We start from the raw sequence: 12,992 nt of genomic DNA on the forward strand, positions 1-12,992 counted from the left end.
AAGTTCTGTAATGACGCAAGTTGAAAACTAAATTTTCCTGTTACACACACTTAATTACTTAGCTACAAGGTGAGAATATGCCATGCACAATAACAATTATGGGAATCTCCAGACGCTGAAGTAAACTTGGAACAAAAGAATTACAGACACTGGTTTGCTTCACTCATGTTAGCCCAGCTCCCATGCCTGGTCTAATAGTTAAAACAAAGCAAAATAAAAAAAGGATTGATGAATATATCTACAACCAAAGCAAGAATACTTTACTTGTCTAAAGTAAAGTAAAATCACTTTTGAAAATGGAATTTAGCAATCTAAGTTTCAGTGTGACTCAGGCTGCTTAGTACCTGTCAGTTTTGAAAAGGCAGTGTAGCTAAGTCCCTTAGCCGTTGTAACACCAAGCAGAGAAATGTCTAAAAATCTGGGCTTAACTGTCAAAACGCACCAAAAGTTTGCTTGAAAGATGTGTCCAAAGCAATATGGCTTAGCTGCCTCTTCACTGATTGCTTCCAATGGAGACACCCTGAAATGCCTCTGGAAACTCATTATCCCAGGCAATGACATGCTACCACTACATGAAGAAAATGAATACTTGTGGCAACTTGGAGACTAACAAATGTATTAGAGCATAAGCTTTCATTCACTCTCAATATTTCTGCTGTAACTTTACAGCTTGTTGGCTTTTAGCTCATGCTAAGTTGGCAGAAATAGGGGTTTGGGTGGGTTATTCGCTTCGGGGTGCCACAAAGGGACACTCTGAGCCTTGTGTCTATTCAGCGGGAGGGGCAGGAGATTCCTTCACCCTCTCCACCATCTTGGACATACGGATTCTGTGCTCGTCTCTTCCATTTGGTGCGGCCATTCTCTGGTTGCACAGTGCTTGCAAACACAGACCATCACCAAGGCATGGGTCATCGGGCCTAGGAGCAGTATGGGGTATCGTACCTCAGGCCCCTTCACTAGCCTCATCCCTGACAATACTGGGCAAATCCTGTGGGGATATAGCATAGGAGTTAATGCAGGGCTGCCCAAAGGAAGTTTTGAAGCTAGGCATGCTTCTGCCATAACGATGCCTCAGTCCCCAGTGTTTCTTCAGCCTCTGCGGCTGCCCTAAGAACCAGGCTGGGAGCAGGCAGCACCCCTCCACTCTGGGGATACAGTGCCAGGAGGTAGGGCTACCTAGAGGGCAGGAGCAGGGACAGCAAGGGGGAAAACTGAGTCAGCAATGGGTGAGTTGGAGAGTGAAAGTGATTCACAACTGCTTTTCAGAGGGGGGAAAACCAAGGCACAGCTTTTCCGGATGGCCAGCAAGAGAAGGAGGGCCAGCAGAGCCACCAGGCAAGGATAACTGAGGGCTCTGTGCTGTGCTTTGCTCTGCTGAGGCAGGTCATTTAGTGGACCCAGGGGAAGAGCATGGTGAGGAATTGGCCTCCCTGAGCGATAGGGCAGACACCTTGGAAGTCACAAAAAGCAGCTTGGCCGGGTGAGTCAGTCAGGCCCCAGCTGATCTTACAAAGCACCATGGCCGACTGGCCAGTGTCTCCAAACAAGTACATGGATAATTTCCTTGCTTAGCTCCTCCATCCTCTGACCTAAAAGGGGCTTCAAGAGGCTTCTGCAGCCCCTCCATTGTTTCCATTCATGACTGAGACACTGGGAGTTTATTGAAGCCAGCTGGGATCCCCACTTAGAGTTAGGAAGGGATTGGCAGGCCACCAACCTGCCAAATTCAATACAAAGAGATAAGAGTCCAAGCGAACAGTTTGTGAACAACTCAGAAGTGAAATTTACCCATCTGAACATTGTCATGTATACTTAAGAGTTACAAATATGATCACAGAAAATCAGCATTGCTTGTATGAATGATTCGCTTAGCAAAAAAGGGGACAAATTCCCAATGAATACTATGTCAATGGCATAGTTTTTTTGTCTCAAATGGCTGTAAGGTGGCAGTGGAAATTCCAAGGGCAAAGGGTAAAATTAATTTGTACCTTGGGGAAGTTTTAACCTAAGCTGGTAAAAGTAAGCTTAGGAGGTTTTCATGCAGGTCCCCACATCTGTACCCTAGAGTTCAGAGTGGAGAAGGAACCTTGACATGGTGACAGCGTGGTGGGATCTGCTCAATTTGGCCACATTGCAATTGTGGTTTCATGACACAACGTCTTGTTGCCACAGGGAATAATGAACTCTTCTCTTCTGATGGGCCAGTTTGTCTATGGCTGCATAAGTAGAAGAGAGGGCATCAAGCCATATCCGCTCCCCTCCCCACCCCCATGTACAGATTTTGCAAAGACATACGAAGTACAAACATATTTTATATCCTTGACTACGTGGTCCCACTACTGTTTTTTGTAGCAGCCTCCATCTGTGACAGCCAACACAGCATGGATATAACTGGGGATCTCCGGAAGAAAAGGCAGGAGTTGGTACAGCTTGAATTAGAAAGCAACAGCTTCAGCACTTTGGCACTGTCATAAATATAAAGGGAAGGGTAACCACCTTTCTGTATACAAAGGGTTCTGGCTGGCTGTGTGTTGCTTTTGCCAGGAACAGATCAGGAATGCAGTCTTCCAACTCCTGTTAAGTTAGTAAGTAATCTAGCTAGAAAATGGACTAGATTTCCTTTTGTTTAATGGCTGGTAAAATAAGCTGTGCTGGAGGGAATGTATATTCCTGTTCTTGTGTCTTTTTGTAACTTCAGGTTTTGCCTAGAGGGGTTCTCTATGTTTTGCATCTGATGACCCTGTAAGGTATTTACCATCCTGATTTTGCAGAGGTAATTCTTCTACCTTTTCTTTAATTAAAATTCTTCTTTTAAGAACCTGATTGATTTTTCATTGTTCTTAAGATCCAAGGGTTTGGGTCTATGTTCATGTCAAAGTTCCTTCCCCACTCTGAACTCTGGGGTACAGATGTGGGGACCTCCTTTCCAGCAGCACCAAAGGAAAAAAAAATATCTTTTTTAAAATCTGTATTTCTCGCTCAAAAAATTTCAAATTGATCTCAAAATGATTTCAGGTTAATCCCACCACGCTGTCACCATGTCAAGGTTCCTTCTCCACTCTGAACTCTAGGGTACAGATGTGGGGACTTGCATGAAAACCTCCTAAACTTACTTTTACCAGCTTAGGTTAAAACTTCCCCAAGGTACAAATTAATTTTACCCTTTGCCCTTGGAATTTCCACTGCCACTTTACAGAGTGATTAGATTCAAAAGATAGAGAATCCCTCTAGGCAAAACCTTAAGTTACAAAAAAGACACACAGACAGGAATAGTCATTCTATTCAGCACAACTCTTCTCAGCAATTTCAAGAAATCATAATCTAACACATACCCAGCTAGATTACGTACTAAAAGTTCTAAGACTCCATTCCTGTTCTGTCCCCGGCAAAAGCAGCATACAGACAGACACAGACCCTTTGTTTTTCTGCCTCCCCCCAGCTTTTGAAAGTATCTTGTCTCCTCATTGGTCATTTTGGTCAGGTTCCAGCGTGGTTACCTTTAGCTTCTTAACCCTTTACAGGTGAGAGGATTTTTCCTCTGGCCAGGAGGGATTTTAAAGGGGTTTACCCTTCCCTTTATATTTATGACAGTTCACCTGTACAATTTGTTGAGGATTATTATCAAGCCTTCCCCAGAAAAGGGGGTGTAGGGCGGGGGGGGAGGGTATTTTGGGGGGAAGACATCTCCAAGTGGTCTCTTTCCCTATTCTTTGTTTAACATGCTTGGTGGTGGCAGCATACTGTTCAAGGACAAGGCAAAGTTTGTACCTTGGGGAAGTTTTTAACCTAAGCTTCTAAGAATAAGCTTAGGGGGTCTTTCATGCAGGTCCACATATCTGTACCCTAGAGCTCAGAGTGGGGAAGGAACCTTGACAGGCATGTAGGAAGGTCGGATTCGCACATTCACGAGTGGGTTACACTTTCACTGTGAACGGTATCAAGTGCCTACATGAGGTGGGAGGTCCCAGCACCAGTGATGCTGCTAGACTTCCCAAACTTTCCACAGCAATGGCATCCCAGACTAAGCATAGGGTGGAATACAAGATACCATCCCGGAATGTAAGCAGCAGTGGCCACATCACCAGGCATTTCCTCAGAACTCCCATCATCCTGTGCAGCCAGGGTGTCTCTGAGAACGGACACCACAAGCCCTGGTCCTCTCACAGCTGAGTCACATTATCACGTAGAAGAGAAATCCAAAGGTTGTTCGATCCCATAGATCAGTGATTAAGGGGTGATGCAAATGCCACTGAAGTCAACCTGGTGATTTTCCAATGATTATGCTGGGCATGAGCTCTCTTCGGTTAAGGCCTGATCCAATGGCTGTTCACACACAGCAGGTCCACAGAGCTTGTGGCCTTCTGCCCAACTTCTCAAGGTCACCTTTCTAAGCATAGGAGTGAAATGAGGAACTTGACACAGGATTTCCTGTGCCCTCTTGTTATGTAGTTGGTTGCGAGTAGAAGGAACTGGACAATAGCAGGATCTCTAAGGCCATCACTTGGTGAAAGTATGAGGAGGCGGGGTGGGGGAGGGGGTCCTATTGAAAAATGGAGTTTGAAGACTGAAAGGGACTAACTCTCAGTAGAACTTTGAAAGTTTGCTTCAAATACATGTTTAAAGCAATATAGGGGAGTGCTTCTTCAACAACTATTTCACGGGTGTGAGGATGAAATGTACAAAGCAGAAAATCTATATAGCAGGGAGTATCTGATCACCCTCATCAACTACTTACTGTTGTTCAGACCTGAACACCTTTGCTACATCAGCAGGTTAGAAGCAGGGGAAATAAAACCCATCACCGTCCAGGTACATTTTAAGATCTGCAAATGCAACCCATGTGAGTTTTCCAGCAAGGGTGAGTATTTTATGCTCTTCTTTCCCTGCTTAGCTCTACCAATGTAAAAGAAAAACAAAACTACCTTATTAGGATTCATTCCAATCTAATTCCCCGCTCCATCAATCAGTCTCCAACTAATTCACCTAAAGTACGATGAATGTGTCTAAAATCTTCATTACAAGCTTCTCTCTTGAAAAATCTTCACATTATTTTTATTTGTTATTTTAATTTTAGTTTTGAAATGTATAAAATAGGTCTATTATATGCTAGTCTGTAAGCAATGACCACCCCCAAATGATATTTAATCCATTCCTGCTTATGACCACTCATAAATACTTTCTTTTGAACATAGAAAATTTTATTCAGATTTTCCACTCTAATTATTTTGAGTATATACTGTTCATGGCAATATGGAACTCAAGCCAATTTCCTCTAGTTCCTTGAGTTACATATTGCTCATTTTTATTTTTGGACAAAGTCTACCACTTCAGTCAATGCATCTTGATATTCACCTCATCACCGGTCAATATGTGTTGATTCTTTCTATCTTTGTCTTGTGCCATGGCAGGTGGATTAGCGGTATTCCATATACCCATCATTTAAACTGAGTACATGGAGCCCACACAGAATGTGACTGAATTCATCCTTTTGGGACTTTGCCACAATGAGAAGTTATGGCCAGTGTGTTTTGTGTTATTTTTACTCCTCTATATCACTACTGTGCTGGGAAATCTTCTCATCATTGTCACTGTAAAGAGCAGCCAATATCTGAAGTCTCCCATGTATTTCTTCCTCAGCTATCTGTCCTTTGTAGACATGTGCCTTTCCTCTGTCACAGCCCCAAAACTGATTGCAGACTTCTTTGTGGAGAGGAAAACCATCTCCTTTGATGGCTGCATAGCCCAGCTGTTTGTGGCCCATTTCTTTGGGTGCACTGAAATCTTCCTCCTCACAGTGATGGCGTATGATCGTTACATTGCGATCTGCAAACCTCTCCATTACACAACCATCATGACTGGATGTGTTTGTGGCTCCCTTGTGATGACTTCATGGGTGGGCGGCTTTGTGCATTCCATGGTTCAGACTGTCCTGACCATCCAGTTACCCTTCTGTGGTCCCAACAAGATTGACAACTATTTCTGTGATGTTGTTAAGGAAAAGTTAGCACATGTGACTCCATTTTGGTTTGGGGCCCACCATTGTTTAAATGCCAGCATATCATACACCAGGAGGAGTGGTCCTTAGATACTGAATCCCTGTGAAAATCCTCCTCCTTGTCTCCAGCCTGCCTTGACTCCCAGTATCTGGTTTTTGTTAGTCTCTAACTCCCTGTCTCTTGGCCTTGATGTGAGGCCTCCCATCCTGATAATAAAAGTTACTGATGCATGGCTTTAGGACCATGCTGTGTAATTAACATACTGGTATAGCACGAGGAATGCACCAAGCAGGGATAGGTGGTAGATAAGACAAGGGTTTGTTTATTGGCTAAGGTTTCCGATGCACGAGGGCAACATGCTTTGCTAAAAAGTATATAACCTTTGTATAATCTGTATTCAGGGTCCCCTCCTGGCTAGCAGGGGGGCACCACGCTCGAGCGTAATAAACGTAGTGTCTTTTGGGAACTCTGCAGTTGTGGACTTTATTTCTGTGCCTCAGCCTAGATTCGAACTGTGCGTGACCTATCAGGTGCAATTCGTAGCATTGGTGTGCGCGTCCTATCAGGTATAATTCGCAGCATTGGTGTGCGTGCCCTACCAGGTGTAATTCGTAGCACTTGTGTGCGTGTCCTACCAGGTGTAATTCGTAGCACTTGTGTGCGTGTCCTATCAGGTATAATTCGCAGCAGTTGTGTGCGTGTCCTACCAGGTGAAATTCGCAGCACTTGTGTGCGTGTCCTACAAGGTGTAATTCGTAACGATGTGCACCCTTTGCTGAAACTGGCCTGCACTGACACTTATCTTGTTGGCATCATGATCCTTGCTAATACGGGGTTGATTTCCCTGACCTCTTTTCTTGTGCTGGTTGTGTCCTATGTCATCATCTTAGTCTCCTTGAGAACTCGCTCCTCCGAAGGTCATCGCAAAGCTATTTCCACTTGTGCCTCCCATATTGCTGTAGTGATTATATTTTTCGGGCCATGTATCTTCATGTATTTAAGACCTTCCACCACCTTCTCGGTGGATAAGATGGTCACGGTGTTCTACACCATTGTCATCCCCTTGCTGAATCCCTTGATCTACACCCTGCGCAATAAGGAGGTGAAAAACTCCATGAGAAAATTAGGGAGCAGAAAAGTGACATTAGGGGTGAAAGGGAAAATGCGATGTCTAGAATGATGGGAGTTCTGCATAGTAATGCTGTTCAGCAGGAATTTTAGAGAAAAGAGAGTTTAATATAGGGGGTGTTCGGTTTTTCTGTGAAAATTCCCAGTGATTTTCTCTGAATCCTCCTATTGCTATTCTCGTTCAATGTGAACGCTTGCAACATTTAAGGCTCAGTGAAAAGTGGAAACTTTTCCAGTTCTTTGTTCAATTTTATACATCCTGTCAGTTAGATTATTGATTATCGTTATCATAGTCCCAGGAGCACTGGAGCAGTATGACCCAGCGATAGCCCTGGACTGCGGCTCTGAAATCACGGGTTCTAGTCTTGGTTCTGTTACATTATGAATTTGGGTGAGGCACTTCCTTTCTCTGAACCTGTGCTTCCCTCCCATGTTTTTGCCATTTGAGACTGTAACCTCTTCAGGGCAGGGACTGTCTCTTACTTATGCTTGTACAGCACCAAGCACATGGAGTCCCAGTTTCAGTTCAGCCACTGGAGACAAGGAGGAGGATTTTCACAGGGATTCAGTATCTAAGGACCACTCCTCCTGGTGTATGATATGCTGGCATTTAAACAATGGTGGGCCCCAAACCAAAATGGAGTCACATGTGCTAACTTTTCCTTAACAACATCACAGAAATAGTTGTCAATCTCGTTGGGACCACAGAAGGGTAACTGGATGGTCAGGACAGTCTGAACCATGGAATGCACAAAGCAATACTGCTAATAGTAATAATTTTACATTATGTTCTCATGAACGTGTAGGCATGTCCAAACTCTGTGTATCTGTCAAATGAAAATGTCTGTCTATAAAATAGTATAAAACTGTGTGAATCCCTTTGCGCTTCTCATCTGTCCTTGTTTTGCTGTGTCCCTTTGCAAACAATTATCATTATGAGTGAGGGAGAAACAAAGCCTATTGCATCTGAGGTGTAGCATGCAGCATTCCGAACCATCTAGCTTTGCGTTTAAGTACAGTGCCATTTATGTCATGTCAGTGCCGTACATTTTAATTAATCTGCCCACAGATGGTTGTGCAATATGGGTCTCTCTGGAATTAGAGCTATTTTGGAGAGAGTCATGGAATGGGGGTCTTTCGACTTATCTGAAAAGAGAATGTTTGTGAGTGGCAATGGTTAAGACATTTGAAATCTGGCGCATGACCCATAATGAACAACTCCACCCTCATTTGAACACCACGATCCAACAAAAAGAACAACAATCCTGGTGATGAGATGCTCATTCTGTTCAGATTTGTCTCCACTAATTACAATGACACTACTTACCCTCCTAAGGAAGTGACATTCCATTTGAGACATGAATACTTCTCCTCACAATCAACAGATTCCTGCAAACTCTCAGAGTGTGACCACCAGAAATTCAGAACACACAAAGCAGAGCATATCTCCAGTTGTGAGAATACAAGACTCCTCTAAAACAAATGTATATGGTCCGTCCCTATGCTCCCATCTCATACCCGGGCAGAAAGGTCACCTTTTTAGACTATGAGCCATCAAGGCCACCCAAGAGAGCTACCCCACTTGGATACCATGGCTAGCAATCTCCGGAGAAGGAGCAACCCTGAACTTTTTCACCCTTGTGCTTGTCTCTCATGGACAAGGCTAACACGAATAGGCTGAGGAGCAAGGAGCTGTATTGTGATGACTAGGTTATTTCATTCACCCAGCGAAACAGTTGGTAGAAGGCAATGGTATTTGGTTAATGTAGACTTGGGATGGTTTGAGATGGGTGGGAAAGGGCCTCTTAGCTTATCACCTCCTCCACTTGTGGTTCCTGCCTCTTGGAATTTGCCCACAGTAAAAAAGAGTCATGTCCCAGAAGTCCTGATTGTGCATTATGAGGACACATCAGCATGTGATGTCATTGTGTCCTAAGAACAGCTTGGTAAAAGACTTGTTGACTCAACATAAAGATAACATATCATCACACCATGATACTGGTTTTCAATACCCAAAACAAACTTGTGGCTATTTAACTGGACCTCACCCCCAGGAGCCAGGGCAAGCAGAAACCAGACAACCTCAGGAAATTGAATGGAATATATGGGACAGGTGGTAATATCACCTTCTCAGCTATTTATTAAAATCCCCTTTGGAGATGAAACTTTACATAGCTCTTGAGGAAGTTGAGATAAAATACAGTCTTCAGGGGAATTAGTAGGGAGCACACCATGCCCAATCTGTAACTTGGGAGAAATTATACACTGAATTTCATGTGTGTGTATGGGAGAGGGGTGGGCGGCGGGGGGAGGAGGGAGCAATTGCTGTGGGGGTAGCCGAGAGGTTGCAGCTACTGTTCCCCCTTTTCCTTCATCATTCCTTACAATCCTCTTTCCCTAACTATCTCTTGGAAGTCATGGCTGAATCCCCTTCCTCTCCCCATCTCTCTGAATGGTTGGTAAATGGGAGAGGGATGGGTGGGTGAAATGGGGTCTTCCTCACTCCCTGACACGTGGCTGGGCGTGAGAGTCTGCTCTCTCTCCCTTCTCTTGGCTTGCTTTGGTCACCAGCTCCTGGACAATGTTCCGGAGAATTACTGTCTTGAGTATCAGTCAGAGCCTGTAAAAAGCCTAAACCCTTGAATGCTGGCTGCAGATTTGGGTTCAAAATACTAATAACCCAGTAACATCAAGTGTTTGTGTATTTTGAACTCCTAGTTATTGTGACCATAGTGCTTAGTGAGCCGTTACCTTGGCAAACACCTATAGCGCTGCCCAGAGGAATCAAGCACTGGGCAAGTCCCCAGCAGGTATAAATCAGCATATCTCTGTTGAAGTTAATCAGTGATCCAGATCCCCAGCTGGTATTTGGAGTCTAGACAGCCATGTCAACTTATACCAGCTCTGGATTTGGTCCTATTAACTTTTAAAGTGACAGGACATTAGTTCCAGAAACAAATGATTTTGCTTCCTGTTCTCACTGCTTGTAACTATGATCACAGACTCTCCACAAAATCTGTTAACAATTCTTAGAGTGGGTTCCATTGAGTATAATTAAAAGTTGGTTTTAAGGAGGTCCCGGTGTCATGCAACTTTGTAATAAGTCACAGCAGCAAATCTAAGTTGAGTTTTTAGCGAAATAAACCTCAAATGTTTGCCACCTAGAATGCGGCTGATGCTATATAAAATTGAATTGCTTTGCAAATGCTGCTGGAATCAGAGTTTGGACCCCAGGTGCATGAATTTTCTGCAGAAAAGGACCTAGGGATTACAGTGGATGAGAAGCTGGATATGAGTCAACAGTGTGCCCTTGTTGGCAAAAAGGTTAATGGCATTTTGGGCTGCATAAGTATGGGCATTGCCAGCAGATCGAGGGACATGATCATTCCACTCTATTCGACATTGGTGAGGTCTCATCTGGAGTACTCTGTCCAGTTTTGGGCCCCACATTATGAGAAGGATGTGGAAAAATTGGAAAGTGTCCAGTAGAGGGCATCAAAAATGATTAGGGGACTGGAACATATGAATTATGAGGAGAGGCTGAGGGAACTGAGATTGTTTAGTAAGAATGAGGAGGGATTTGATAGCTGCTTTCAACTATCTGAAAGGGGGTTTCAAAGAGGGTGGCTCTAGACTTTTCTCAGTGGTATCAGATGACACAACAAGGAGTAATGGTCTCAAGTTGCAGTGGGGGAGGTTTAGGTTGGATATTAGGAAAAAACTTTTTCACTAGGAGGGTGGTGAAGCACTGGAATGAGTTACCTAGAGAGCTGGGGGAATCTCCTTCCTTAGAAGTTTTTAAGGTCAAGCTTGACAAAGCCCAGGCTGGGATGATTTAGTTGGGGATTCGTCCTACTTTGAGCAGGGGGCTAGACTAGATGACCTCCTGAGGTCCCTTCCAATCTGATATTCTATGATTCTATGATTCTGTGGTTTTCACATAACTTACTTTAATTATTTCTCCTTCAACTTCCTCCCAAGGAGATCAACGACTGCCCGAAGAAGAGAAAGAACTGGTCAGAGAGATAGGGAAGGAAGCTACTCTCTTAGGTCAAGGTCTGCCAGCAAGGACAGAAACAGCCATTGGTCCATTCTGAGCTCAGAAGGGCCTTGGTATGAAAATTTAACTCAGTGCTGACAGGGTTAAATACCCTCCCCAGATCCTTAGGCACATCATTATTGACCTCTGGATTTCATAGAGGGACCTTAAGAATGGGTCTCATTTCCGGCCTGGGGGTGAGGTTTAAATGTCATCTGGCAACAAACTCTTGACTCTACTGATTGGCCAATGCCACACTTTAAATAGCCCTGTAGGAACCAGGCTTCCCTGTAGGTTCTTAAGCTCATTGTCTCTGAAGGACTTTTCTTCAGGAGCAGGTTAAAGTAGCAGAAATTAAAAAAAACAAAAAAAAACAAAAAATCTCAGAAAGCTTTGACAATGAAGCCAATGTAACCATCCCAACTGTCTGTCTGTCCTGTGAATCTCTAATGCATCCTTCATCTAGCACTAAATAGAAGAATTTGCTGAAATATAATTAGTCTTCCACTAGGTCTGTAGTCCTTGCTCCTTCCACTGATAAGCCCTATTTCTGAGAGTTTGTTTTCCTTTCCTTTTTCTTTTCTTACAAAGAAATTAAAGCACAAAGGGGTCAGATTTTGAAAGGTACTTAGGTGCCTAAGTCACATTAATTTTAAATATCCTTAAAAATCTGGCCTTACACCCATTGACGTTAATAGGAATCTTCCTATCGATTTCAGTGGGCATTTGACTGGGACCCTAGAGCTGGCTCAGTCCAATTAAACTCTCCCCTTTGAGGAACATGTTTTCCATTTTCCATTCATGTTTTGTTGGTTGTTCTGTATTTAAAATGTATCGAGGCTAGAAAGAGGGGTTGGACTGACAGAGCTGGAGAGTGAATGTTGCACAGTTATTACAAGACCAGGTGCCCAAAACACAGACAAAGAAATTCCCCCGAAATGTGTCTCAGCCATGACTATGCAAGACCCCACCCCTGACAGCTGCTATCGGACTGGGGAATTCAGCCCCCACGATTCGGGGGGGGGACACCTGGTGTGAGTTGTGATGGTGGCTTTTGCTTTGCTGAGACCTGCTGTAGCCAGACAGACAGCCCCCCCCACCTCAGACCAGCATTGCTGGAAACACAGGAGGAAGCCGGAACAGGGCACTTAACATATATTCCAGCACAGCCTTTGAAGCTGTGAAAGCACAGGTGTGCTGCTACAATGTGCCTCTGGGAGCAGATACAATGATTAAGCTCACAGCAGGCAGAGGCCCTGTGACAGACATGGCTCTTAGCCCCTACTAAATAGCGTGATGCACACACCCCAACATCCTAGTTGGGAAAATATTTACCCTGATAAAAGAAATGTCCAGTAGTCGACACTTATTGTTTCTCTCCCTTGCAAGTGTAAACTACTCTTGCGAAAGCTGGCGACACCCAGACAGACCAGCCTCAATTTGGCATAAGAAAGGAGAAAGAGAATAAAGGAGTACAGAGGTATAAGTAGGGGACCTACAGCACCATGATTTTTGAGTGCTTTTCACTATCTATCTGCTGGTCAGATAAGTGACAGCCTCCCAAGGCTTCTGCAGCTAAGAGGGTCCCTAAGCCTTGTCCCTTATTCGTCTTTCCGCGGAATTGAGTGACCGATCCTGGCTTGGCACCGCTGGAATCGAGAGATGCAAGGAGGGTAAGAAGCACCCACACCTGATCTCCTATCTTTAGTGTACACATATTTTGAAATAGAGCTCTATACTTTGTTTTCTTTCTTTGGGATTGTGGCTTCAGTTTTGTAACTTGTTTGTGTGTGTAATATCTCTACGTTTAAATAAGTAGGCACTAGCAA

General features: G+C 44.0%; 1 protein-coding gene across 1 annotated transcript; it reads left to right on the forward strand.

The window, feature by feature from the left end:
• The first annotated feature begins 5,452 nt into the window (after nt 1–5,452).
• Nucleotides 5,453–7,176, forward strand: LOC144266012 (olfactory receptor 4S2-like). The gene is made up of 2 exons (XM_077819137.1): nt 5,453–5,991; nt 6,765–7,176. The coding sequence occupies exons 1-2, from the start codon at nt 5,453–5,455 to the stop codon at nt 7,174–7,176; spliced, it is 951 nt and encodes a 316-aa protein (XP_077675263.1).
• Nucleotides 7,177–12,992: the final 5,816 nt, after the last annotated feature.

Source organism: Eretmochelys imbricata, chromosome 6, assembly GCF_965152235.1.
Source record: "Eretmochelys imbricata isolate rEreImb1 chromosome 6, rEreImb1.hap1, whole genome shotgun sequence".
In the NCBI taxonomy this organism is placed as follows: domain Eukaryota; kingdom Metazoa; phylum Chordata; order Testudines; family Cheloniidae; genus Eretmochelys; species Eretmochelys imbricata.